Raw genomic sequence first — 24,873 nt, forward strand, 5'->3', positions numbered from 1 at the left:
GAGAAACTTTACAGAAATATCTAAACTTTGCAGTCCGGCATTCTGCTCCCTGAGGGGGGGGGGATGAATATGGAGTGGCTCACATCAGCTTGGTTGCCCCTCAATCTGCGAACACCTTTTTATGTGTAAAGGCCTAATTTATAGAGTCAGCCTGGAGATCAAATTTGTAGACCAGCCTTTCAAGTTAATATTCTAATCCTTGGTTTGTGACTGGATCCTGGCTATTTTACCAATGAATACATTATTTTTCTTTGAACCTATTTGTGTGACATTTCTCATAGTAAATAGTGTCATGCTGCAATTGGCTTGTCTGTTTAAAAGAGTGTGAAATATTTCCACTTGAGTGTGTTCAGGAAATCCCCCGAGGTGAGACTAGGAAGACTGTCTTTTTCTCAGGATAACATAGGCCATGACCTTTGTGAAGACCTGCAGCCTAGAACAAATGCTAAGTTACTGCTGGGCATACATCCATACATATACATATTCCACTACACCTCCCTCCTTATGAACACGCATGGGGATTGAATTACAGGCAGGCTCCCGAGTGCATATATGGTTCCCCCCCACCTTGGCGAGATAAGCCATCAGCATTGCCGTGATCGATTCCTTTCTTATGTTGAATGGTAAAATCATATTGCTGTAATATTCAATATGTAAGGGTACCGTCACACTCCGCAACTTTCCAACAATCACGACCAGCGATACGACCTGCCCGTGATCGTTGGAAAGTCGTTGTGTGGTCGCTGGAGAGCTGTCACACAGACAGCTCTCCAGCGACCAACGATGCCGAAGGCCCCGGGTAACCAGGGTAAACATCGGGTTACTAAGCTCAGGGCCGCGCTTAGTAACCCAATGTTTACCCTGGTTACCATCGTAAAAGTAAAAAAAAAACAAACAGTGCATACTCACATTCCGGTGTCCGTCAGGTCCCTCGCAGTCTGCTTCCCGCTCTGACTGAGTGCCGTCGTAAGGCACATCACAGCGGTGACGTCACCGCTGTGCTCTGCTTTCACTTTACGGCGGCACTCAGTCAGAGCGGGAAGCAGACGGCAAGGGACCTGACGGACACCGGAATGAGTATGTACTGTTTGTTTTTTTTTACTTTTATGATGGTAACCAGGGTAAACATCGGGTTACTAAGCGTGGCCCTGCGCTTAGTAACCCGATGTTTACCCTGGTTACAAGCGAACACATCGCTGGATCGGTGTCACACACACCGATCCAACGATGACAGCGGGAGATCCAGCGACGAAAGAAAGTTCCAAACGATCTGCTACGACGTACGATTCTCAGCGGGGTCCCTGATCGCTGCTGCGTGTCAGACACAGCGATATCGTATGGATATCGCTGGAACGTCACGGATCGTACCGTTGTAGCGACAAAAGTGCCACTGTGAGACGGTACCCTGAGGCTCCATCTTATCATTTTACTGTTGTCCCCAACTACTCTGCTGAGCCAACTCAGTGGGTGATCTTATGATCTGTTATCACAGTGAAGTTGCACCCATAGAGGTATGGTTGCAGTTTCTCCAGAGCACACACAATTGCTAAACATTCCTTTTCAATGGTGGCATAAGTCACTTCTCTGGGTAAAAGCTTCTTGCTTAAGTAGAGAATTGGTCACATACTCGCTTCTCAGCACGTGACTTGGGGTTGCGCCTGCAGGGCTTAATCTATCTCCTCTCCCTCAGTCCAGCATTCAACCTCTGTCCTATGATTCAATGGGAGAATAATTCACACCCCGACACAGTCCAAACACCCCGCTTCATACACGCTACCATCATGGGCTGTTAGCTTACAGAGCTATAGTCTGTTCAGAAATGACCGTACAGATAAGCGAGGGGGTGGGGTGTGTCTGTATGTAAAATCGACCTTAAAACCCATCCTGCGTGATAATATAGGTGAATCTAATGAAAATGTAGAGTCCCTGTGGGTGGAGATAAGGGGAGGGGGAAAAAAATAATAAATTACTGATAGGGGTTTGTTATAAATCTCCAAAAATAATGGAAGCAATGGAGAATATCCTCATAAAGCAAATAGATGAAGCTGCGACTCAAGGAGAAGTCATTATTATGGGGGACTTCAACTACCCTGAAATAGATTGGGGAACAGAAACCTGCAGTTTCAGCAAAGGTAATCGGTTTTTGACAAATATGAGAGACCATTACCTTTCACAACTGGTTCAGGACCCAACAAGGAGGGGGGCACTGCTAGACCTAATATTAACCAACAGGCCAGACCGCATAGCAAATATAAGGGTTGGGGGTCACTTGGGGAATAGTGATCACAAAATAATAAGTTTTCATGTATCATTTAATAAGATGTGTAGCAGAGGGGTGACAAGGACACTAAACTTCAGGAGGGCAAATTTCCAACGGATGAGAGATGATCTTAGTGCAATTAACTGGGACGATATCCTGAGACATAAAAGTACACAAAGAAAATGGGAGACGTTTATTAGCATCCTGGATAGGACCTGTGCACAGTATATACCGTATGGGAATAAACATACTAGAAATAGGAGGAAACCAATATGGCTAAATAGAGCTGTAAGGGGCGCAATAAGTGACAAAAAGAAAGCATTTAGAGAATTAAAGGAAGTAGGTAGTGAGGAGGCATTAAATAAATACAGAAAATCAAATAAATTCTGTAAAAAGCAAATCAAGGCAGCAAAGATTGAGACAGAGAGACTCATTGCCAGAGAGAGTAAAAATAACCCCAAAATATTCTTTAACTCTGTAAATAGTAAGAAACTAAAAAATGATAGTGTTGGCCCCCTTCAAAATAGTCTGGGTGAAGTGGTGGATGAGGATGAGGAAAAAGCCAATATGCTAAATGACTTTTTTTCATCAGTATTTACACAAGAAAATCCCATGGCAGACAATATGATCAGCGATAACAAAAATTCCCCATTAAGTGTCACCTGCTTAACCCAGCAGGAAGTACGGCGGAGTCTAAAAATCACTAAAATTGACAAATCTCCGGGCCCGGATGGGATACACCCCCCGAGTACTGCAGGAATTAAGTACAGTCATTGATAGACCATTATTTTTAATCTTTTAAGAGTCCATAATAACAGGGTCTGTACCACAGGACTGGCGTATAGCAAATGTGGTGCCAATATTCAAAAAGGGGACAAAAACTGAAATCTGTAATTATAGGCCAGTAAGCTTAACCTCTACTGTGGGTAAAATCCTGGAGGGCGTTCTAAGGGATGCTATACTGGAGTATCTGAAGAGGAATAACCTCATGACCCAATACCAACATGGGTTTACTAGGGACCGTTCATGTCAGACTAATTTGATCAGCTTCTATGAGGAGGTAAGTTCCGGACTGGATCAAGGGAACCTAATGGACGTAGTGTATAAGGACTTTTCAAAAGCTTTTGATACTGTGCCACACAAAAGGTTGATACATAAAATGAGAATAATGGGGATAGGGGAAAATATGTGTAAGTGGGTTAAGAGCTGGCTCAGGGATAGGAAACAAAGGATAGTTATTAATGGAGCACACTCGGACTGGGTCGCGGTTAGCAGTGGGGTACCACAGGGCTCAGTAATGGGCCCTCTTCTTTTTAACATATTTATTAATGACCTTGTAGGGGGCATACAGAGCAGAATTTCAATATTTGCAGATGACACTAAACTCTGTAGGGTAATCAATACAGAGGAGGACAATTTTATATTACAGGATGATTTATGTAAACTAGAAGCTTGGGCTGATAAATGGCAAATGAGCTTTAATGGGGATAAATGTAAGGTCATGCACTTGGGTAGAAGTAATAAGATGTATAACTATGTGCTTAATTCTAAAACTCTGGGCAAAACCGTCAATGAAAAAGACCTGGGTGTATGGGTGGATGACAAACTCATATTCAGTGGCCAGTGTCAGGCAGCTGCTACAAAGGCAAATAAAATAATGGGATGCATTAAAAGAGGCATAGATGCTCATGAGGAGAACATAATTTTACCTCTATACAAGTCACTAGTTCGACCACACTTAGAATACTGTGCACGGTTCTGGTCTCCGGTGTATAAGAAAGACATAGCTGAACTAGAGCGGGTGCAGAGAAGAGCGACCAAGGTTATTAGAGGACTGGGGGGTCTGCAGTAACAAGATAGATTATTACATTTGGGGTTATTTAGTTTGGAAAAACGAAGGCTAAGGGGTGATCTTATGTTAATGTATAAATATATGAGGGGACAGTACAAAGACCTTTCTGATGATCTTTGTAATCATAGACCTGAACAGGGACAAGGGGGCATCCTCTACATCTGGAGGAAAGACTGTTTAAGCATAATAACAGACGCAGATTCTTTACTGTAAGAGCAGTGAGACTACGGAACTCTCTGCCGTATGAAGTTGTAATGAGTGATTCATTACTTAAATTTAAGAAGGGACTGGATGCCTTTCTTGAAAAGTATAATGTTACAGGTTATATATACTAGATTCCTTGATAGGGCGTTGATCCAGGGAACTAGTCTGATTGCCGTATGTGGAGTCGGGAAGGAATTTTTTTTCCCAATGTGGAGCTTACTCTTTGCCACGTTTTTTTTTTGCCTTCCTCTGGATCAACATGTTCGGGCATGTTAGGCTAGGCTATGGGTTGAACTAGATGGACTTAAAGTCTTCCTTCAACCTTTATAATAACTATGTTAGTCACCAAACACCCGGGCCATGGGCATGGCAGGGCTGACCACTCCTGGATATAGACAGTCTTTCCTGGTATGATATTGGCAGGGCTTACCATTACTGGGCGCAGCAGAGTCACCTTTGCGTGCACCACCTAAAGAATGACTAGTCCCTGAGATCCCATAGGAGGTGGGCTTGGGCAGCACTGGTAATCGGCCGGCAGAGGGAGAAGGATCCCCTTTGGCTCACCTCCCTTCCAGCTGAGTCCTGATGGCATCCGCACCTCAGGCATCCTGTTAGCCACATAACAGTCAGCAATCTTTGCCGTCTGATTCGCAGTTTGTGACTCTCGATCACACACAAATTGTCATACATCCATGGGGCACATATGAAGAAATTGATCCTTGACCAGAAGATCCGTTAAGTCCTCAAAACTGTTATCAGAAAGTCCCCTGATCCATTGGTGGAACGTGGTCCTCAAGGTGCTCACGAAATCCGCATAGCTGTCAGTTGATCCACGTTGTAGGTTCTGGAACTTTCTCTGATACACTTCTGGGGTTAGGTTGTATTTCCTGATCAGGGCCTCTTTTATGGCCTCATAGTTCCCATCTAGATCTGGTGGGAGGCCAGCAAAAACTTCCAGGGCTTTGCCTCTCAACTCTGGGGTTAGCTACTGCGCCCACTGCTCACGGGGTAGATGGTATTGCCTGCAGGTTTTTTCAAACCCCCGAAGAAAAGTATCTAAGTCCGTATCCTTCTCTATCACAGGGAAGTTTTCCAGACGTGGTTTCCTTGGATTTATGTCCTGGAAGGGGGTCAGCTGCGGGATGTTCTATTTGAGCCATCTGAAGCTTGAAAGCTCTCTCCTCCCGACGTTCTGCAGCCTCTCTCTCAGCCTAGCGTTCTGCAGCCTATAGGTCATGACCTTTGACCTGCAGCCTAGAACAGATGCTAAGTTACTGCTGGTCATTCATCCATACATATACATATTCCACTACAGTATGCTTCTCATTGTACTTTTTTGTGTGTTTATGATGAAAATATCTGAAATTTGCAGGATATTAGCAATTATCAAATGTTACATTTTCATGTCCTTACATACTGTATATTTATTAAATATTTTGTTTAATCTAACTAACATTTACCATATTTTACTTAAGCCCATGGGAGTGGAGAGGAGCGAATATTCATTCTCTTTAATAGCGGGCTTATGTCATCGCCCAGCCGCTGCAGGGCCAGTGGTTGCGGCTAACAGTGTGCCCGCTATTAAACAGCTATTGCCTGCTATTAAACAGGATGAATATTCACAGCGTGGGGAGCATTAAGTATTCCGTCAGCTTATCTCGGCGTGTGAGGGAGCAAGGCAGTGACGTCATGCACTGATACAAGTTAAAACCAGCTGCTGACATCAGTACAGGATGCAGTGCTGCGAGGCAGAGGAAGAAAGGTGAGTGGAATATTGTTGTTTTTTTTTGTATGTGTGCACCATGATGGGGTCCATGTTTACCAGGATGGGGAAGAGGGGGCCAAGAATACCAGGATGGGGATGGTGGCCATGTATACCAGGTTGGGGAAGAGGGGACCAAGTGTACCAGGATGGTGATGGTGGTCATGTATACCAGGATGGGGAAGAGGGGACCAATTATACCAGGATGGGGAAGGTAGCCATGTTTACCAGGATGGGGACGAGGGGGCCAAGTATACCAGGATGGGGATGGTGGCCATGTATACCAGGATGGGGAAGAGCCGATCAAGTATACCAGGATGGGGATGGTGGCCATGTATACCAGGATGGGGTTGAGGGACCAAGTATACCAGGATGGGGATGGTGGCCATGTATACCAGGATGGGGTTGAGGGGACCATACCATGTATACCAGGATGGGGAAGAGCGGATCAAGTATACCAGGATGGGGGAAGAGGGGACCAAGTATACCAGGATGGGATGGTGGCCATGTATACCAGAATGGGGAAGAGGGGACCAAGTATACCAGGATGGGGATGGTGGCCATGTATACCAGGATGGGGTTGAGGGGACCATACCATGTATACCAGGATGGGGAAGAGCGGATCAAGTATACCAGGATGGGGGAAGAGGGGACCAAGTATACCAGGATGGGATGGTGGCCATGTATACCAGAATGGGGAAGAGGGGACCAAGTATACCAGGATGGGGATGTGGCCATGTATACCAGGATGGGGTTGAGGGAACCATGTATACCAGGATGGGGATGGTGGCCTTGTATACCAGGATGGGGTTGAGGGGACCATGTATACCAGGATGGGGATGGTGGCTATGGATAACACCCCTTCCCCCCATTATACCAGTGTGTCATGACCACGTTTTTTTTCTTAAATTTTTTTTTCCTCCCCTAAATCCTAGGTGCTTCTTATGGTCCCGCACGATTTATAGTCTGAAAAATATGGTAAACAACGCTATTGTATTCCGCAGCACCTTACATACATTATCATTGCTGTGTGGCTCACAATCCAAATTCCCTATCAGAATGTCTCTGGAATGTGGGAGGAAACGCACACAAACACTGATAGAACATACAAACTCCTTGCAGATGTTGTCCATGATGGGATTTGAACCCAAGACCCCAGCAAGGATGCAGTGCTAACCACTGAGCCACCGTGCTGCCCAAGTGAAATATAGCTGTCATGAGTGTAATAGTACTTTAACCCCTTTCTGACATCAGACGTACTATTCTATCAATGTGACCCGGGCCAATTTGACCATGAACGGAATAGTACATCTCATCGAGCGGCCAGGTGTCAGCTGATTCTAACAGCTGGCACTAGGTGCCGTCACAGACCGCTCCCGCCACTTTAACCCTTTAAATACTGCAATCAAACACGATCGCAAAATTCCAGAAGCCGGTGCAGGGGTTGACAGTCCCTCTGCCTTTGCATCGGAGTCCCCCGCTGCGTGACGCGGGCTCTTGATCGTTGCCATGGTGACCCGATGATGACATCCGGGTCACCAGAGATAGGAAACTTGGTGACCATGCGCAGCTTCTTCTGCATGCCATAGAAGCGATCAGTCTACAAAAAAATGATTATCCCATAGTGGGACAAAGTAAAAAAGTTAGAAAAAAGTAAACATTTTTAACCCCTTTACCCCTAAGGGTGGTTTGCATGTTAATGACCAGGCCAATTGTTACAATTCTGACCACTGTCCCTTTATGAGGTTATAACTCTGGAACGCTTCAACGGATCCCGGTGATTCTGACATTGTTTTCTCGTGACATATTGTACTTCATGATATTACCTGCGTTTATTTGTGAAGAAAACGAAAATTTGGTGAAAATTTTGAAAATTTCACAATTTTCCAACTTTGAATTTTTATGCAATTAAAATCACAGAGATATGTTACACAAAATACTTAATAAGTAACATTTCCCACATGCCTACTTTACATCAGCACAATTTTGGAACAAAATTTTTTTTTTTGTTAGGAAGTTATAAGGGTTAAAAGTTGACCAGCAGTTTCTCATTTTTACAACACCATTTTTTTAGGGACCACATCTCATTTGAAGTCATTTTGAGGGGTCTATATGATAGAAAATACCCAAGTGTGACACCATTCTAAAAACTGCACCCCTCAAGGTGCTCAAAACCACAATCAAGAAGTTTATTAACCCTTCAGGTGTTTTGGCTCCAATTTGTTTTATTTTACCAAGGGTAACAGGAGAAAATAAACCCCAAAAGTTGTTGTACAATTTGTCCTGAGTACGCCGATACCCCATATGTGGGGGTAAACCACTGTTTGGGCGCATGGGAGAGCTCGGAAGGGAAGGAGCGCCCTTTGACTTATCAATGCAAAATTGACAGGAATTGAGATGGGACGCCATGTTGCGTTTGGAGAGCCACTGATGTGCCTAAACATTGAAACCCCCCACAAGTGACACCATTTTGGAAAGTAGACCCCCTAAGGAGCTTACCTAGAGGTGTGGTGAGCACTTTGACCCACCAAGGGCTTCACAGAAGTTTATAATGCAGAGCCGTAAAAATAAAACAAAATTTTTTTTTACACAAAAATTATTTTTTAGCCCCCAGTTTTGTATTTTCCCAAGGGTAACAGGAGAAATTGGACCCCAAAAGTTGTTGTCCAATTTGTCTTGAGTACGCTGATACCCCATATGTGGGGGGGACCACTGTTTGGGCGCATGGGAGGGCTCGGAAGGGAAGGAGCGCCATTTGGAATGCAGACTTAGATGGAATGGTCTGCAGGAGTCACATTGCGTTTGCAGAGCCCCTAATGTACCTAAACAGTAGAAACCCCCCACAAGTGACACCATTTTGGTGAAGTAAAGCCCCTAAGGAACTCGTCTAGATGTGTTGTGAGAGCTTTGAACCCCCAAGTGTTTCACTACAGTTTATAACGCAGAGCCGTGCAAATAAAAAAATATTTTTTTTTTCCCCCAAAATTATTTTTTACCCCCCAGTTTTGTATTTTTCCAAGGGTAACAGGAGAAATTGGCCCCTAAATGTTGTTGTCCAATTTGTCCTGAGTACGCTGATACCCCATATGTTGGGGTAAACCCCTGTGTGGGCACACGGGAGAGCTTGGAAGGGAGGGAGCACTGTTTTACTTTTTCAACGCGGAATTGAGATCGGACGCCATGTCGCGTTTGGAGAGCCTCTGATGTGCCTAAACAGTGGAAACCCCTCAATTATAACTGAAACCCTAATCCAAACACACCCCCAACCCTAATCCCAATGGTAACCCTAACCACACCCCTAACCTTGACACACCCCTAACCCTAATCCCAACCGTAAATGTAATCCAAACCCTAACTGTAGCCTTAACCCTAGCCCCAACCCTAACCCTAGCCCTAACCCTAATGGGAAAATGGAAATAAATACATTTTTTTAATTTTTCCCTAAGTGGGTGATGAAGGGGGGTTTGATTTACTTTTATAGCGGGCTTTTTAGCGGATTTTTATGATTGGCAGCCGTCACACACTGAAAGACGCTTTTTATTGCAAAAAATATTTTTTGCGTTACCACATTTTGAGAGCTATAATTTTTCCATGTTTGAGTCCACAGAGTCATGTGAGGTCTTGTTTTTTGCGGGACGAATTGACGTTTTTATTGGTAACATTTTCGGGCACGTGACATTTTTTGATCGCTTTTTATTCCGATTTTTGTGAGGCAGAATGACCAAAAACCAGCTATTTATGAATTTCTTTTGGGGGAGGCATTTATACCGTTCCGCATTTGGTAAAATTGATAAAGCAGTTTTATTCTTCGGGTCAGTACGATTACAGCGATATTATATCTTTTTTTTATGTTTTGGCGCTTTTATACGATAAAAACTATTTTATAGAAAAAAATAATTAGTTTTGCATCGCTTTATTCTGAGGACTATAACTTTTTTACTTTTTCGCTGATGATGCTGTATGGTGGCTCATTTTTTGCGGGACAAGATGACGTTTTCAACGGTACCATGGTTATTTATATTCGTCTTTTTGATCGCGTGTTATTCCACTTTTTGTTTGGTGGTATGAGAATAAAGCGTTGTTTTTGGCCTCGGTTTTTTTTTTTTGTTTTTTTTTTTTTACGGTGTTCTCTGAAGGGGTTAACTAGTGATATAGTTTTATAGGTAGGGTCGTTACGGACGCGGCGATACTAAATATGTGTACTTTTATTGTTTTTTTTTAATTTAGATAAAGAAATGTATTTATAGGAACAATATATATATTTTTTTTTGGGGGGGGGGGGATTTTTTAAAAAAAATTTTTTACACATTGTTATATTTTTTTTTTACACTATAACATTGCCCCAGGGGGGGGGCATCATGTTATAGTGTAAGATCGCTGATCTGACACTTTGCTGTTCACGGTGTCAGATCAGTGATCTGACATGCACTTTTCCTGGCTTCCCGGCGCCTGCTCTGAGCAGGCGCAGTGAAGCCACCTCCCTGCAGGACCCGGATGCCGCGGCCATCTTGGATCCGGGCCTGCAAGGAGGAGGAGGTAAGAGACCCTCGCAGCAACGCGATCACATCGCGTTGCTGCGGGGGTCTCAGGGAAGCCCGCAGGGAGCCCCCTCCCTGCGCGATGCTTCCCTATACCGCCAGCACACCGCGATCATGTTTGATCGCGGTGTGCCGGGGGTTAATGTGCTGGGGGCGGTCCGTGACCGCTCCTGACACATAGTGCCGGATGTCAGCTGCGATAGGCAGCTGACACCCGGCCACGATCGGCCACGCTCCCCCCGTGAGCGCGGCCGATCACGCTGGACGTACTATTCCGTCGGTGGTCATACGGGCCCACCCCACCTCGACGGGATAGTACGTCCAATGTCAGAAAGGGGTTAAAATAATTGTAAAAATATATTTAAAAAAAATAATAATAAAAAAAAAATCAATATTTATTCTATCACTAAATAAATATTTGAATGAAGAAAAAAATCTAAACAGTAAGGGTATGTGCACACGTTGCGGATTTCTTGCAGAAATTTCCTGAAGAAAACCGGAAATTTTCTGCAAGAAATCCTCATTTTTTTTTTTGCGTTTTTTTTGCGTTTTTTTCCGTTTTTTTCGCGTTTTTTTAGCATTCTGCAAGCGTAATTAGCTTGCAGAATGCTAAAGTTTTCCAAGCGATCTGTAGCATCGCTTGGAAAACTGACTGACAGGTTGGTCACACTTGTCAAACATAGCGTTTGACAAGTGTGACCAACTTTTTACTATAGATACCGCATCCATAGTAAAAGATAGAATGTTTAAAAATAATAAAAAAAATAAAAAAATGCTTATACTCACCCAGACATCTCCTCAGCGGCGTCCGGCTCCTCTTCCTATAGCTGGTCTGTGCGCACAGGACCTTCCGTGACGTCACGGTCACGTGAGCGGTCACATGACCGCTCACGACCAATCACAGGACAGTGACGTCATCGGCAAGGTCCTCCACCGCACATCAGCTACAGGAACCGAACGGCAGCGTGCAGTGGAGGCGGGAAGACATCGAGGGTGAGTATAGGACTGTTTTTTATTTTAATTCTTATTTTTTTGACCACTTATATGGTGCCCAGTGCGTGGAGGAGAGTCTCCTCTCCTCCACCCTGGGTACCAACCGCACATAATCTGCTTACTTCCCGCATCGTGGGCACAGCCCCGTGCGGGAAGTAAGCAGATCAATGGACCCCTAGGTGTGCGGAATCCCCTGCAATTCCGCATTTTAATGAACATGTTGCTTTTTTTTCCGCGATGCGATTTTTTCGCGGAAAAAAAGGCTACATTTGCACAAAAAATGCGGAATACACTTAAAATAATAGGAGGCATATGTAAGCGTTTTTTTCGCGTTTTTATCACGTTTTTATAGCGAAAAAACGCGAAAAAAACGCGAAAAATACAGCTCCATCAGTGGAAAAATAAAAATGTTAGAGCTCTTAGAATATAGGGATGCAAAAATAATTATATTTTTTATATAAAATAGTTTTTATAGTGTTTCACAAGTGTGACCAACTTTTTACTATTGATGCTGCCTATGCAGTATCAATAGTAAAAGATAGAATGTTAAAAAAATATGGTTATTCTCACCTTCCGACGGCCCCCGATCTTCTCAGCGGCGCTCCCGCTATGTTCTGCTCCCAGGGATGTTTTGCGCGAAGGACCTTTGCAGCGTCACGGTTGTGTGACCGCGACAGCATCTCAGGTGATTCACGCGATGCATCCCTGGGAACGGAAGCCGCCGTGTGCACCGCTTAGAGGCGGTAGGACTCCGGGGGCCATGGGAAGGTGAGTATATCCCTATTTTTTATTTTAATTATTTTTTTTACATGAATATGGATCCCAGGGCCTGAAGGAGAGTCTCCTCTCCTCCAGACTGGGTACCATCCTCACATGAAGCGCTCACTTTACACATTGTGGGCATAGCCACATGCGTAAAGTGAGCGTTTCAATGCAATCCTATGGCTGCGGAATTGCCACGATTCTGCATAAATAATGAACATGCTGCGGATTTTACCACTATGCGATTCCACAGCGGGAAAATCTGCAGCATGGGCACAGCAACTGCGGAATCCCATAGGATTGCATGGGAATGTGTTTTTTATGCTTTTCCACTGCGGAAAAAAGCGCGGCAGAAATGCATAAAAAAGCAACGTGGGCACACAGCCTAAATAAAATGGGCTGTTCTTCCTACAGTGTCATAAACACCACCCACTCACTGCACACATGACTCAGATGTAATTGTAATGGACGACTCCGTTTCACACTCGCTTGTTCACTCTCCTACCGCAATAGGCTTACAATGAACTGAGCTCACCCAATAACCAGTTCACTCATCCACGCCAAACTTCTTGATGCCACCACTTCCCATTTTGATTAAAAACATTAGATTCTTTGCAAGGGAAATCACAGCAGAAAGTAGGACAGATTTACGTCTCTCTTGGGTCTTACTGAGGTCTTTTGGAGGAGATATTACAAAGGGTCTAATTCTTCACCTGTCGTCCTTGTCAGGTGAGAGTTGGCTATTTTCATGCATGGAACATGTGAGCAAACATCCAATTCTAAATTTATGTTTTCCCACAAGAATTTTCTTATAGAATAATATAAGAGCCATATTTCCGAGCATACTTTCTGCATACACGACTATGATATATCCATAAATCAAATTGATATTGCATTTGTGTGGTTTCCCAAGGCTGAAAATAATGGTCCTTGATCCCACAGAAGTGATTATGTCCCTTGATGTATCACACAGATCCTTGGATGGTGTTGATATCAGATTATTATCAATATTGCATTTCCATTTCTGCCATGTAATGTTTCTGGTTGAGTGGAGACATCCCATCTGCCTGCAGGGCCGGACTGGCCATCGGGCACTTCTGGCAAATGCCAGAAGGGCCGGTGCCAGCAGTGGGCCACTGCACTGTTCCTCCCCCTCCCCCCGCCAGTGCCGCCACATTTAACTATACCGGCATCTATGATGCCGGTATAGTTCAATGCAATGATGGAGGAGAGTGTCCGCTAACGCTCCCTCTCCCATCATTCCCCGCTTTGCTTCTGACAGTACACTGCGGGTGCGCGATGACGTCATATCATCGCGCACCTGCTGTGTCCTGGGCAGACTGCAGCCGCCGAGGCAGGAGCAGGGAGCAGTGCAGGCAAAAGGAAAGGTGAGGAGAGTGTTGTTTTTTTTTTAACTGGACTGTGGGGCCAGTATCGGGGGGGGGTTGGTGGGGGAGAGATGAGATGTGGGCTGTGCTGTATATATCCCTGTCTGGGCTGTGCTGTATATACCCCTGTGTGGGCTGTGCTGTATATACCCCTGTGTGGGTTGTGCTCTATATATCCCTGTGTGGGCTGTGTTGTACATACCCCTGTGTGGGCTGTGCTCTATATATCCCTGTGTGGGCTGTGCTGTATATACCACTGTGTGGGCTGTGCTGTATATACCCCTGTGTGGGCTGTGCTGTATATACCCCTGTGTGGGCTGTGCTGTATATATCCCTGTGTGGGCTGTGCTGTATATATCCCTGTGTGGGCTGTGCTGTATATATCCCTGTGTGGGCTGTGCTGTATATACCACTGTGTGGGCTGTGCTGTATATACCACTGTGTGGGCTGTGCTGTATATACCACTGTGTGGGCTGTGCTGTATATACCACTGTGTGGGCTGTGCTGTATACTACTACGCGGGCTGTGCTGTATACTACTACGCGGGCTGTACTATATTATGCAGGCTGTGCTATATACTATGCAAGTTGTGCTATATACTATGCGGGCTTTGCTATATACTATAGGGGGTATATTATATTCTATGGGGGAGGCCGTGTTATATACTATGTGGCTGTGTTATATACCATTGCGGGGGTATATTATATTCTGTAGGGGAGGCTGTGTTATATACTATGGGGGTATATTATATTCTATGGGGGAGGCTGTCTTATATACTATGGGGGGCTGCATTATATTCTATGGGGGGCTACATTATATATTATGGGGAGGTGGGCTGTATTATATTCTATGGGGGGCTGTATTAGATTTTATGAGGGATGATTGCATCATACTCTGATGGGGCTGCATTATATTCTATGGGGAGGTGGACTGTATTCTATTCCATTCGGGGATACATTAAATTCTATGGGGGGCTGTATTATATTTATATTCTATGAGGGGTGATTTCATCATACTCTATGGGGGGGCTGCATTATATTCTATGGGGGGTTACATTATACTCTGGGGTGGCTGCATTATACTCTGTAGGGTGGTGGCTGCATTATACTGTATGTGGGCTGCATTATACTGTATCGAGGACTATGGGGAATACGTTATACTATATGAAGAACTATGGGGTGCATTATACTATGGGAAGTGAATTGTACTACATGGATGACTATAGCGGTGCATTATACTATATGGATCACTATGAGGAGTGTATTATGCTCTGTGGAGGACTGAGCAGTGTATTTTAATATATGGAGGACTATAGGGAGTGTATTATACTATATGGAGGACTGTGGTGCACATTATAATATATGGAGGACAATGGGGTGTATTTTACTAAACAAGTAAAATGCTGCATATTCAGATTGTTTTTGCCGGAACAAAAATCATTGTTCTTAGCAGCACATCGCCAGCGTAAACTGTAGATGTGCTGCTGATAACATGATACTGTATGGTGATCTGTTAGTGATCGTTCTGTCCCATCATTCTGTCTCAGACGGTGGAAAGAGCCCGGGAAACAAGCGTTGAACAACTTTAGTATTGTCGATCAAACTCATTTAGCGGCCTGAACTCAGCGCATGTAAATGCAACCGAAATGCTTTTGTGTGATGTGCAATATGTTAGCATTTGGGGCCCCATTTTAAACTTTGCCTAGGCGTAGGGCCCCACTTTGCCTAAAACCGGCCCTGCCTATAAGTGTACAAAGATATTATACAGTCACCATGTGACAAGTGGGCCTGTGTAACTTCAAATGCCAGGGCTGAACTTTAGTCCCAGTCCGGCCCTGTCTGCCTCAGTATCTTCACCTTTGTTATAGTGACTCTCTGCTAACGAGGAAGTGCACATTAAAAATGTTCTCCTCTACTGGTTCTTGCTGTAAACCAGAGGTCTCAAACTACATTCCTCAGGTCATGTTTTCCGGAATACCTTGTATTGCACAGGTGATAATTTAATCACCTGCACAGATAATGATTCCAATACCTTGTGCAATGCTAAGGAAATCTTGAAGATACGCACGGTTTGCAGCCCTCGAGGAATACAGTTTGAGACCCCTGGTCTAAACCGAGGTCTACTTTTACATTGAGAACTGTATTTTTCTTAGTGAATAATTGAAATTGCTAGTTATGTAACAAATTTAATCAACATTTTATATAGAAATGTAAAAATATATATTTTAAGGATATTTTTTTCAAAAATAATAGATTTTCATTTTTAGCAGATGAGTCTACCAGAAGACCAGACGGACATCTGACATACTCAGATTTAAAATCAGATGACCTTGATATCACACAAGATACAAGTGAAATTAATGCCATTATTCCAGATATACCATCATCTCTTCACAGCAAAGATATATTCTCTGATCCATCACAGTCTATTAAAAAAAATAAAAGTCACAAAAGGGTCATTAAAAATCAAAGTGATCTGGCAGTAACGAAACAATTTTCATCTTCAGAATGTGGAAAATATTTTTACCTGAAATTGATGAATGTTGTTAAGCAGCAAAACAATAACGTAGAGAAAAAAATATTTTCTTCTTCAGAGTGTGGGAAATATTTTAACCATAAATCAATTCTTAATACACATGAGAAAATTCATACAAAAGAGAAGCCTGCTTCATGTTCAGAATGTGGGAAATGTTTTGTAGATAAATCACATCTCGCTAAACATCAAAGAAGTCACACAGGGGAGAAGCCTTTTTCATGTTTAGAATGTGGGAAATGTTTTGCAGATAAATCATATCTTGCTATACATCGGAGAACTCACACAGGGGAGAAGCCATATTCATGTTTAGAGTGTGGGAAATATTTTAAACAGAAATCACATCTTAATACACATGAGAAACTTCATACAAAGGATAAGCTTGCTTCATGTTCAGAATGTGGGAAATGTTATGCAAATAAATCACATCTCGCTATACATCAAAGAATTCACACAGGGGAGAAGCCATTTTCATGTTTAGAATGTGGTAAATGTTTTGCAGATCAATCATGTCTTGTTAGACACCAGAAAGCTCACACAGGGGAGAAACCTTTTTCATGTGTAGAGTGTGGGAAATGTTTTATAAGGAAATGTGATCTTGTGCCACACCTTAGAATTCACACTGGGGAAAAACCATATTCATGTTCAGAATGTGGGAAATGTTTTGCACAGAAATCAAATCTTGTTAAACACCAGAAAACTCACACAGAGAATAACATTTTGCTACACATAAGTAAACTCACACAGACGATGAATCATTTTCATGTCCAGAATGTGGGAAATGTTTTGTAGCAAAATCAAGTCTTGTTATATACCAAAGATCTCACACAGAGAAGCCATATTCATGTTCAGAATGTGTGATATGTTTTACAGATACAGTCCTGCTCATCGTTATTGGGACCCATGAGGTTTAAAGTGAACCTGTCAGCAGAATTTTGCTAAGTAAACGACAGGCATTGTTAGGTTGGCACTGTTACACTGACTAAAATGATACCTAGCGTGAATAAATCCTCCTTGTGGTTCTTGTGTAATCAGCTTTAGAAGTTTTCAGTTAATTACATGCTCGTTGTTCGGGGCGGGATTGTATGAAGAGTCTCATTTTTCTGCTCTAAGCCAGAGAAACCAAGGAATAACTTGCCCACAGGCCGCTCCGAAGCACAATCTCTCTGTCTCTATGATCAGGAACATGTTTGTGCTGTACTTGGTTTCTCTGGCTTAGAGCAGGAAGATGAGACTCTTCCTACAGTCTTGCCCTGAACAACGAGCATATCATTAACTGAAAACTTCTAACACTGATTACACAAGAACCACCAGATGGGTTTCTTCACCCTAGGTATCATTTTAGTCAGTGTAACAGTGCCAACTTGACAATGCCTGTAGTTTACTTAGAAAATTCTGCTGACAGGTCATCTTTCAGTAAATAATGTGGAATATATACTGAAAAAAATGCATCAAGTGAAAGGTTTTTTTTGTATAGAGCACACGTATAAAAGAGCACATAATAAACAATAATTAACAAAAAATAATGGGAGGGAAAAATAGAAAAACTTAACGCTTGATGTGACACTGGTATTGGCACCCTTTACATTAAATTAGTATGGAAACGATGTATCCTTGCAAATATGGAAAATATGGACTAAAAATTTCCATCCCTCCTTACTCATCTCCACTCTGTCCTCTCTTTGTTTGTCTTATCTCTTGTATGATCTCCTTTTCCTCCCTCTTCCTACTTTTATATCTAATAGAATTTATATATCCTTCTTAGGCAGCAATATTCACCAATGTTGTGGTTTCTCATTTGTTTGTCTTTTTCTTTTTTTCTCTACTTGAGATATCTTTAACTTAGCAGTATTATAATTCTCTGGTTATTGTATGCAATGAGGCCCTGGGTGGCCCAAATGAAAATTTGTTTTTTTATGTTATGTTTTGTTATGTGTAACCAATAAAATCTGATTAAACTAAGTTAGTATGGAAACACATTTTGACTCGTCTGTGGTAAATCACAAATGAGAATCACCTGTGACTAATTGTCGGTGACCATGTGACATAAATTAGCCAATGAATGAAGACTTCAGTGGTTTAAAAATCCACATGGTAGGCTCTGTTTCTTTCTCACAATGGTGAAGACAAAAGAGCTGTCTGAGGACATCAGAACTGCTATTATTAGTAAACACAAGACTTCCGAAAATTATAAGGCCATCTCCAAAGACCTTGGTATCCCAGTTTCAAAAGTGATAAATTTAATTAGGAAGTTTGCCAAGCATGGAATCTCCCTGGACATGGGGGGAAAGAGGAAAATTGACAAGAGATGTCTTCGAAGAATGGTTGGAAAAACACCACCTCAAATATTCGAAGGCCAATCTGAAACAGTCTGGGGTCATGGTTTCAACAAGTATCATATACCGCATACTAAACCAAGCAGAGCTTTATGGGCAAAGGCCAGGGAAGAACCATTGCTGAAGAAAACACATGAAAAGGAATGACTGATCTTTGCCAAAGACCTTGACAAACCACAATTTTTCCAGGAAAATGTGCTGTGGAGACATGAAGCAAAATTAGCTTTTTGGCAATACAAAGCAACAGTTTCTTTGTAAGTGGCGCAGTGAAGCTTATAAAGAAAAGAACACCCTACCTACAGTTAAGCATGATGTAGGATCCATAATGCTGTGGTGTTTCTTTGCTGGGTCTAGTACTGGAGACCTTGACCATATCACATGAATCATGAAACCAGAGAATTATCAAAAGATTTTAGAGTGAAATGTCCTACCAAGCGTAAGAAAACTTGGTTTGAGTTGAAGATCATGGGTCATCCAGCAAGACAACAACACAAATCACACATTCAAAAGTGCATAGAAATGGTTGAAAAAGAAAAAATGGACTGTTTTAAAATGACCAGCAATGAGTCTTGACCTCAATTCCATTGAAAATCTTTGAGGTGAGCTGAAATCTGCCATTGGTAAAAATATCCCTGCAAAAATTCAAGAGCTTGAACAAACTGCAAAGGAAGAGTGAGTGAAAATATCAGCTGACAAGTGCAAGTAGCCCACAGATGGCTACAAAAAACATTTGGAGGCTGTCATCAGTGCCAAAGGGTGTGCAACCAAGTATCGATTAGGGGTGCTTTTATTGCTGCACATGCTGTTTATTCTGTTTTTTCTTTTAAATTATAATTTTATTTCTATAGCGCCAACGTATTCCGCAGTGCTTTACATTTTAGAGGGGACTTGTACAAACAGTAGACATTACAGCATAACAATAAACACAGATCAAAACAGGGCGAGAGGAATGAGGGCCCTGCTCGCAAGCTTACAATCTGAGGAAAAAAAGGGAGACACAAGAGTTGGAAGGTAACAATTGCCCTCAAATGCCACGTACAGTATAGAATAGGGTATAATAGAATAGATATATACACATAGAATAGGTGTATGTACAGTACAGACCAAAAGTTTGGACACACCTCATTTAAAGATTTTTCTGTATTTTCATGACTATGAAAATTGTACATTCACACTGAAGGCATCAAAACTATGAATTAACACATGTGGAATTATATACTTAACAAGAAAGTGTGAAACTGAAATTATGTCTTATATTCTAGGATCTTCAAAGTAGCCACCTTTTGCTTTGATGACTACTTTGCACACTCTTGGCATTCTCTTGATGAGCTTCAAGGCTCAAGAGGTAGTCACTGGGAATGGTCTTTCAACAATCTTGAAGGAGTTCGCAGAGATGCTTAGCACTTGTTGGCCCTTTTGCCTTCACTCTGCGGTCCAGCTCACCCCAAACCATCTCGATTGGGTTCAGGTCTGGTGAATGTGGAGGCAAAGTCATCTGGCGTAACACCCCATCACTCTCCTTATTGGTCAAATAGCTCTTACACAGCCTGGAGGTGTGATTGGGGTCATTGTCCTGTTGAAAAATAAATGATGGTCCAACTGTTGTGAATTCCGTTCTGGAGCTCCCTCCTGTGGTTGCTAATGGTATTTTTGTGGGTTCTGCCCTTGGGCTCCCTCTGGTGGTTTCGAGTGGAACTGCTGTTCCTTTAGGTAGCTGTATCAGCTGCCTTCACTAATTGTCTTGCCTGGGTTTGTTATTTAAACCTGCTCTGGGCTTTAGTTCATGCCAGCTGTCAATGTTTCAAGATTGGATTCAGTTTTCTTCTTGGATATTTCTCATGGCCTGTTCATCTCAGCAAAAGAAGTTCTTGCTAGTTCACTTTTTGTGTGTCGAGTTGCATGTGACAGGTTAGTGTAGCAAGTTGTGTGCAGCAAGTTTTGCACATGGCGAGTTTTGCGCATGGCAAGTTTTATGCGTGGTGCCTTTTGAGTATGTGCAAGTTTTGTGTGAGGCAACTTTTGCATGTGTTGCAACTTTTGTGCATGTGGCAATTTTTCCGCGTGTGCAAGTTTTGCGTGTGGCGAGTTTTCCATGAGGTGAGTTTTGCACGTGTGGCGAGTTTTGCATGTGGAGAGTTTTGCGCGTGGCGAGTTTTGAGCGGTGACTTTTGTGTTTCAACTTTTATGTGGCGAGGTTGGTGTATGTGTGGTGAAATGTGCGCTGAGGGTGGTATATGTGTTCGAGCACGTGGTAGTGTGTGGCGCATTTTGTGTGTGTGTTCATATCCCCTTGTGTGGTGAGTATCCCATGTCGGGGCCCCACCTTAGCAACTGTACAGTATATACTCTTTGGCGCCATCGCTCTCATTCTTTAAGTCCCCCTTGTTCACATCTGGCAGCTGTTAATTTGCCTCCAACACTTTTCCTTTCATTTTTTCCCCATTATGTAGATAGGGGCAAAATTGTTTGGTGAATTGGAAAGCGCGGGGTTAAAATTTCACCTCACAATATAGCCTATGACGCTCTCGGGGTCCAGACGTGTGACTGTGCAAAATTTTGTAGCTGTAGCTGCGACGGTTCAGATGCCAATCCCAGACATACATACACACATACATACACACATTCAGCTTTATATATTAGATTATATATATATATACACTCACTGGCCACTTTATTAGGTACACCTGTCCAACTTCTTGTTAACACTTAATTTCTAATCAGCCAATCACATGGCGGCAACTCAGTGCATTTAGGCATGTAGACATGGTCAAGACAATCTCCTGCAGTTCAAACCGAGCATCAGTATGGGGAAGAAAGGTGATTTGAGTGCCTTTGAACGTGGCATGGTTGTTGGTGCCAGAAGGGCTGGTCTGAGTATTTCAGAAACTGCTGATCTACTGGGATATTCACGCACAACCATCTCTAGGGTTTACAGAGAATGGTCCGAAAAAGAAAAAAAATCCAGTGAGCGGCAGTTCTGTGGGCGGAAAAGCCTTGTTGATGCCAGAGGTCAGAGGAGAATGGGCAGACTGGTTCGAGCTGATAGAAAGGCAACAGTGACTCAAATCGCCACCCGTTACAACCAAGGTAGGCCTAAGAGCATCTCTGAACGCACAGTGCGTCGAACTTTGAGGCAGATGGGCTACAGCAGCAGAAGACCACACCGGGTACCACTCCTTTCAGCTAAGAACAGGAAACTGAGGCTACAATTTGTACAAGCTCATCGAAATTGGACAGTAGAAGATTGGAAAAACGTTGCTTGGTCTGATGAGTCTCGATTTCTGCTGCGACATTCGGATGGTAGGGTCAGAATTTGGCGTAAACAACATGAAAGCATGGATCCATCCTGCCTTGTATGGAGCATCTTTGGGATGTGCAGCCGACAAATCTGCGGCAACTGTGTGATGCCATCATGTCAATATGGACCAAAATCTCTGAGGAATGCTTCCAGCACCTTGTTGAATCTATGCCACGAAGAATTGAGGCAGTTCTGAAGGCAAAAGGGGGTCCAACCCGTTACTAGCATGGTGTACCTAATAAAGTGGCCGGTGAGTGTATATATATATATATATATATATATATATATATATATATATATATATATATATATATATATATATATATATATATAGTTAGGTCCATATATATTTGGACAGAGACAACATTTTTCTAGTTTTAGTTATAGACATTACCACAATGAATTTTAAACAAAACAATTCAGATGCAGCTGAAGTTCAGACTTTCAGCTTTCATTTGAGGGTATCCACAATAAAATTGGATGGAGGGTTTAGGAGTTTCAGCTCCTTAACATGTGCCACCCTGTTTTTAAAGGGACCAAAAGTAATTGGACAGATTCAATAATTTTAAATAAAATGTTCATTTTTAGTACTTGGTTGAAAACCCTTTGTTGGCAATGACTGCCTGAAGTCTTGAACTCATGGACATCACCAGACGCTGTGTTTCCTCCTTTTTGATGCTCTGCCAGGCCTTCACTGCAGTGGTTTTCAGTTGCTGTTTGTTTGTGGGCCTTTCTGTCTGAAGTTTAGTCTTTAACGAGTGAAATGCATGCTCAATTGGGTTGAGATCAGGTGACTGACTTGGCTATTCAAGAATATTCCACTTCTTTGCTTTAATAAACTCCTGGGTTGCTTTGGCTTTATGTTTTGGGTCATTGTCCATCTGTAGTATGAAACGACGACCAATCAGTTTGGCTGCATTTGGCTGGATCTGAGCACACAGTATGTCTCTGAAGACCTCAGAATTAATTCGGCTGCTTCTGTCCTGTGTCTCATCATCAATAAACACTAGTGACCCAGTGCCACTGGCAGCCATGCATGCCCAAGCCATCACACTGCCTCCATCATGTTTTACAGATGATGTGGTATGCTTTGGATCATGAGCTGTACCATGCATTCTCTTTCCATCGTTCTGGTAGAGGTTGATCTTGGTTTCATCTGTCCAAAGAATGTTCTTCCAGAATGGTGCTGGCTTTTTTAAATGTTTTTTACCAAAGTCCAGTCTAGCCTTTTTATTCTTGATGCTTATGAGTGGCTTGCACCGTGCAGTGAACCCTCTGTATTTACTTTCATGCAGTCTTCTCTTTATGGTAGATTTGGATATTGATACGCCTACCTCCTGGAGAGTGTTGTTCACTTGGTTGGCTGTTGTGAAGGGGTTTCTCTTCACCATGGAGATTATTCTGCGATCATCCACCACTGTTGTCTTCCGTGGGCACTCAGGTCTTTTTGCATTGATGAGTTCACCAGCGCTTTCTTTCTTTCTCAGGATGTACCAAACTGTAAATTTTGCCACTCCTAATATTGTAGCAATTTCTCGGATGGGTTTTTTCTGTTTTCACAGCTTAAAGATGGCTTGTTTCACCTGCATGGAGAGCTCCTTTGACCGCATGTTTACTTCACAGCAAAACCTTCCAAATACAAGCACCACACCTCAAATCAACTCCAGGCCTTTTATCTGCTTAATTGAGAATGACATAATGAAGGGATTGCCCACACCTGTCCATGAAATAGCCTTGGAGTCAATTGTCCAATTACTTTTGGTCCCTTTAAAAACAGGGTGGCACATGTTAAGGAGCTGAAACTCCTAAACCCTTCATCCAATTTTAATGTGGATACCCTCAAATGAAAGCTGAAAGTCTGAACTTCAACTGCATCTGAATTGTTTTGTTTAAAATTCATTGTGGTAATGTCTACCACCAAAGTTAGAAAAATGTCTCTGTCCAAATATATATGGTCCTAACTGTATATATATATATATATATATTACCGTTCAAAAGTTTAGGGTCACTTAGAAATGTCCTTATTTTTGAAAGAATAGCACAGTTTTTTCCAATTAAGCTAACATTAAATGATTCAGAAATACACTCTATACATTGTTAATGTGGTAAATGACTATTCTAGCTGCAAACGTCTGGTTGTTAAAGCGATATCTTAATAGGTGTATAGAGGCCCATTTCCAACAACCATCACTCCAGTGTTCTTATGGTACTTTGTGTTTGCTAACTGTGTGAAGGCTAATGTTTGGTTAGAATACCCTTGAAAACCCTATATGTATGTTAGCACAGCTGAGAGAACAGTTTGGCTGATTAGAGAACCTATAAACCTGACCTTCTTTTGAGCTAGTTGAGAATCTGGAGCATTGCATTTGTTGGTTCCATTACACTCTCAAAATGGCCAGAAAAAAAGAACTTTCATGCGAAACTCAACAGCCTATTCTTGTTCTTAGAAATAAAGGCTATTCCATGCAAGAAATTGCCAAGAAACTGAAGATTTCCTACAACGGTGTGTACTACTCCCTTCAGAGGAGAGCACAAATAGGCTCTAACCAGAGTAAAAAGAGAAATGGGAGGCCCCGCTGCACAACTGAGCAACAAGACAAGTACATTAGAGTCTGTAGTTTAAAAAATAGATGCCTCACAGGTCCTCAACTGGCAGCTACATTAAATAGTACACGCAAAACGGCAGTGTCAACGTCTACAGTGAAGAGGCGACTCCGGGATGCTGGCCTTCAGGGCAGAGTGGCAAAGAAAAAGCCACTGAGACTGGCTAATAAAAGGGAAAGATTAATATTGGCAAACGAACACAGACATTGGACAGGAAGATTGGAAAAAAGTGTTATGGACAAACGAGTCCAAGTTTGAAGTGTTTGGATCACACAGAAGAACATTTGTGAGACGCAGAACAACTGAAAAGATCCTGAAAGATTGCCTGACACCATCTGTCAAGC

The 24,873-nt window shown here is 42.6% G+C and overlaps 1 protein-coding gene across 3 annotated transcripts in view; it reads left to right on the forward strand.

Moving 5' to 3' along the window:
* The window catches only part of LOC143767481 (uncharacterized), a 32,492-nt gene extending 14,239 nt beyond the window's left edge, over positions 1–18,253 (forward strand). For 2 of the 3 annotated variants that reach the window (XM_077255863.1, XM_077255861.1), the window contains exon 7: positions 16,026–18,253. In XM_077255863.1, coding sequence (XP_077111978.1) covers positions 16,026–17,083 — 1,058 coding nt within the window. In that variant the 3' untranslated portion in view covers positions 17,084–18,253. The remainder of the gene's footprint in view (positions 1–16,025) is intronic. The other variant, XM_077255862.1, reaches the window with a different exon arrangement.
* Positions 18,254–24,873: the final 6,620 nt, after the last annotated feature.

This window comes from Ranitomeya variabilis, chromosome 4 (assembly GCF_051348905.1).
Source record: "Ranitomeya variabilis isolate aRanVar5 chromosome 4, aRanVar5.hap1, whole genome shotgun sequence".
Classification (NCBI taxonomy): Eukaryota; Metazoa; Chordata; class Amphibia; order Anura; family Dendrobatidae; genus Ranitomeya; species Ranitomeya variabilis.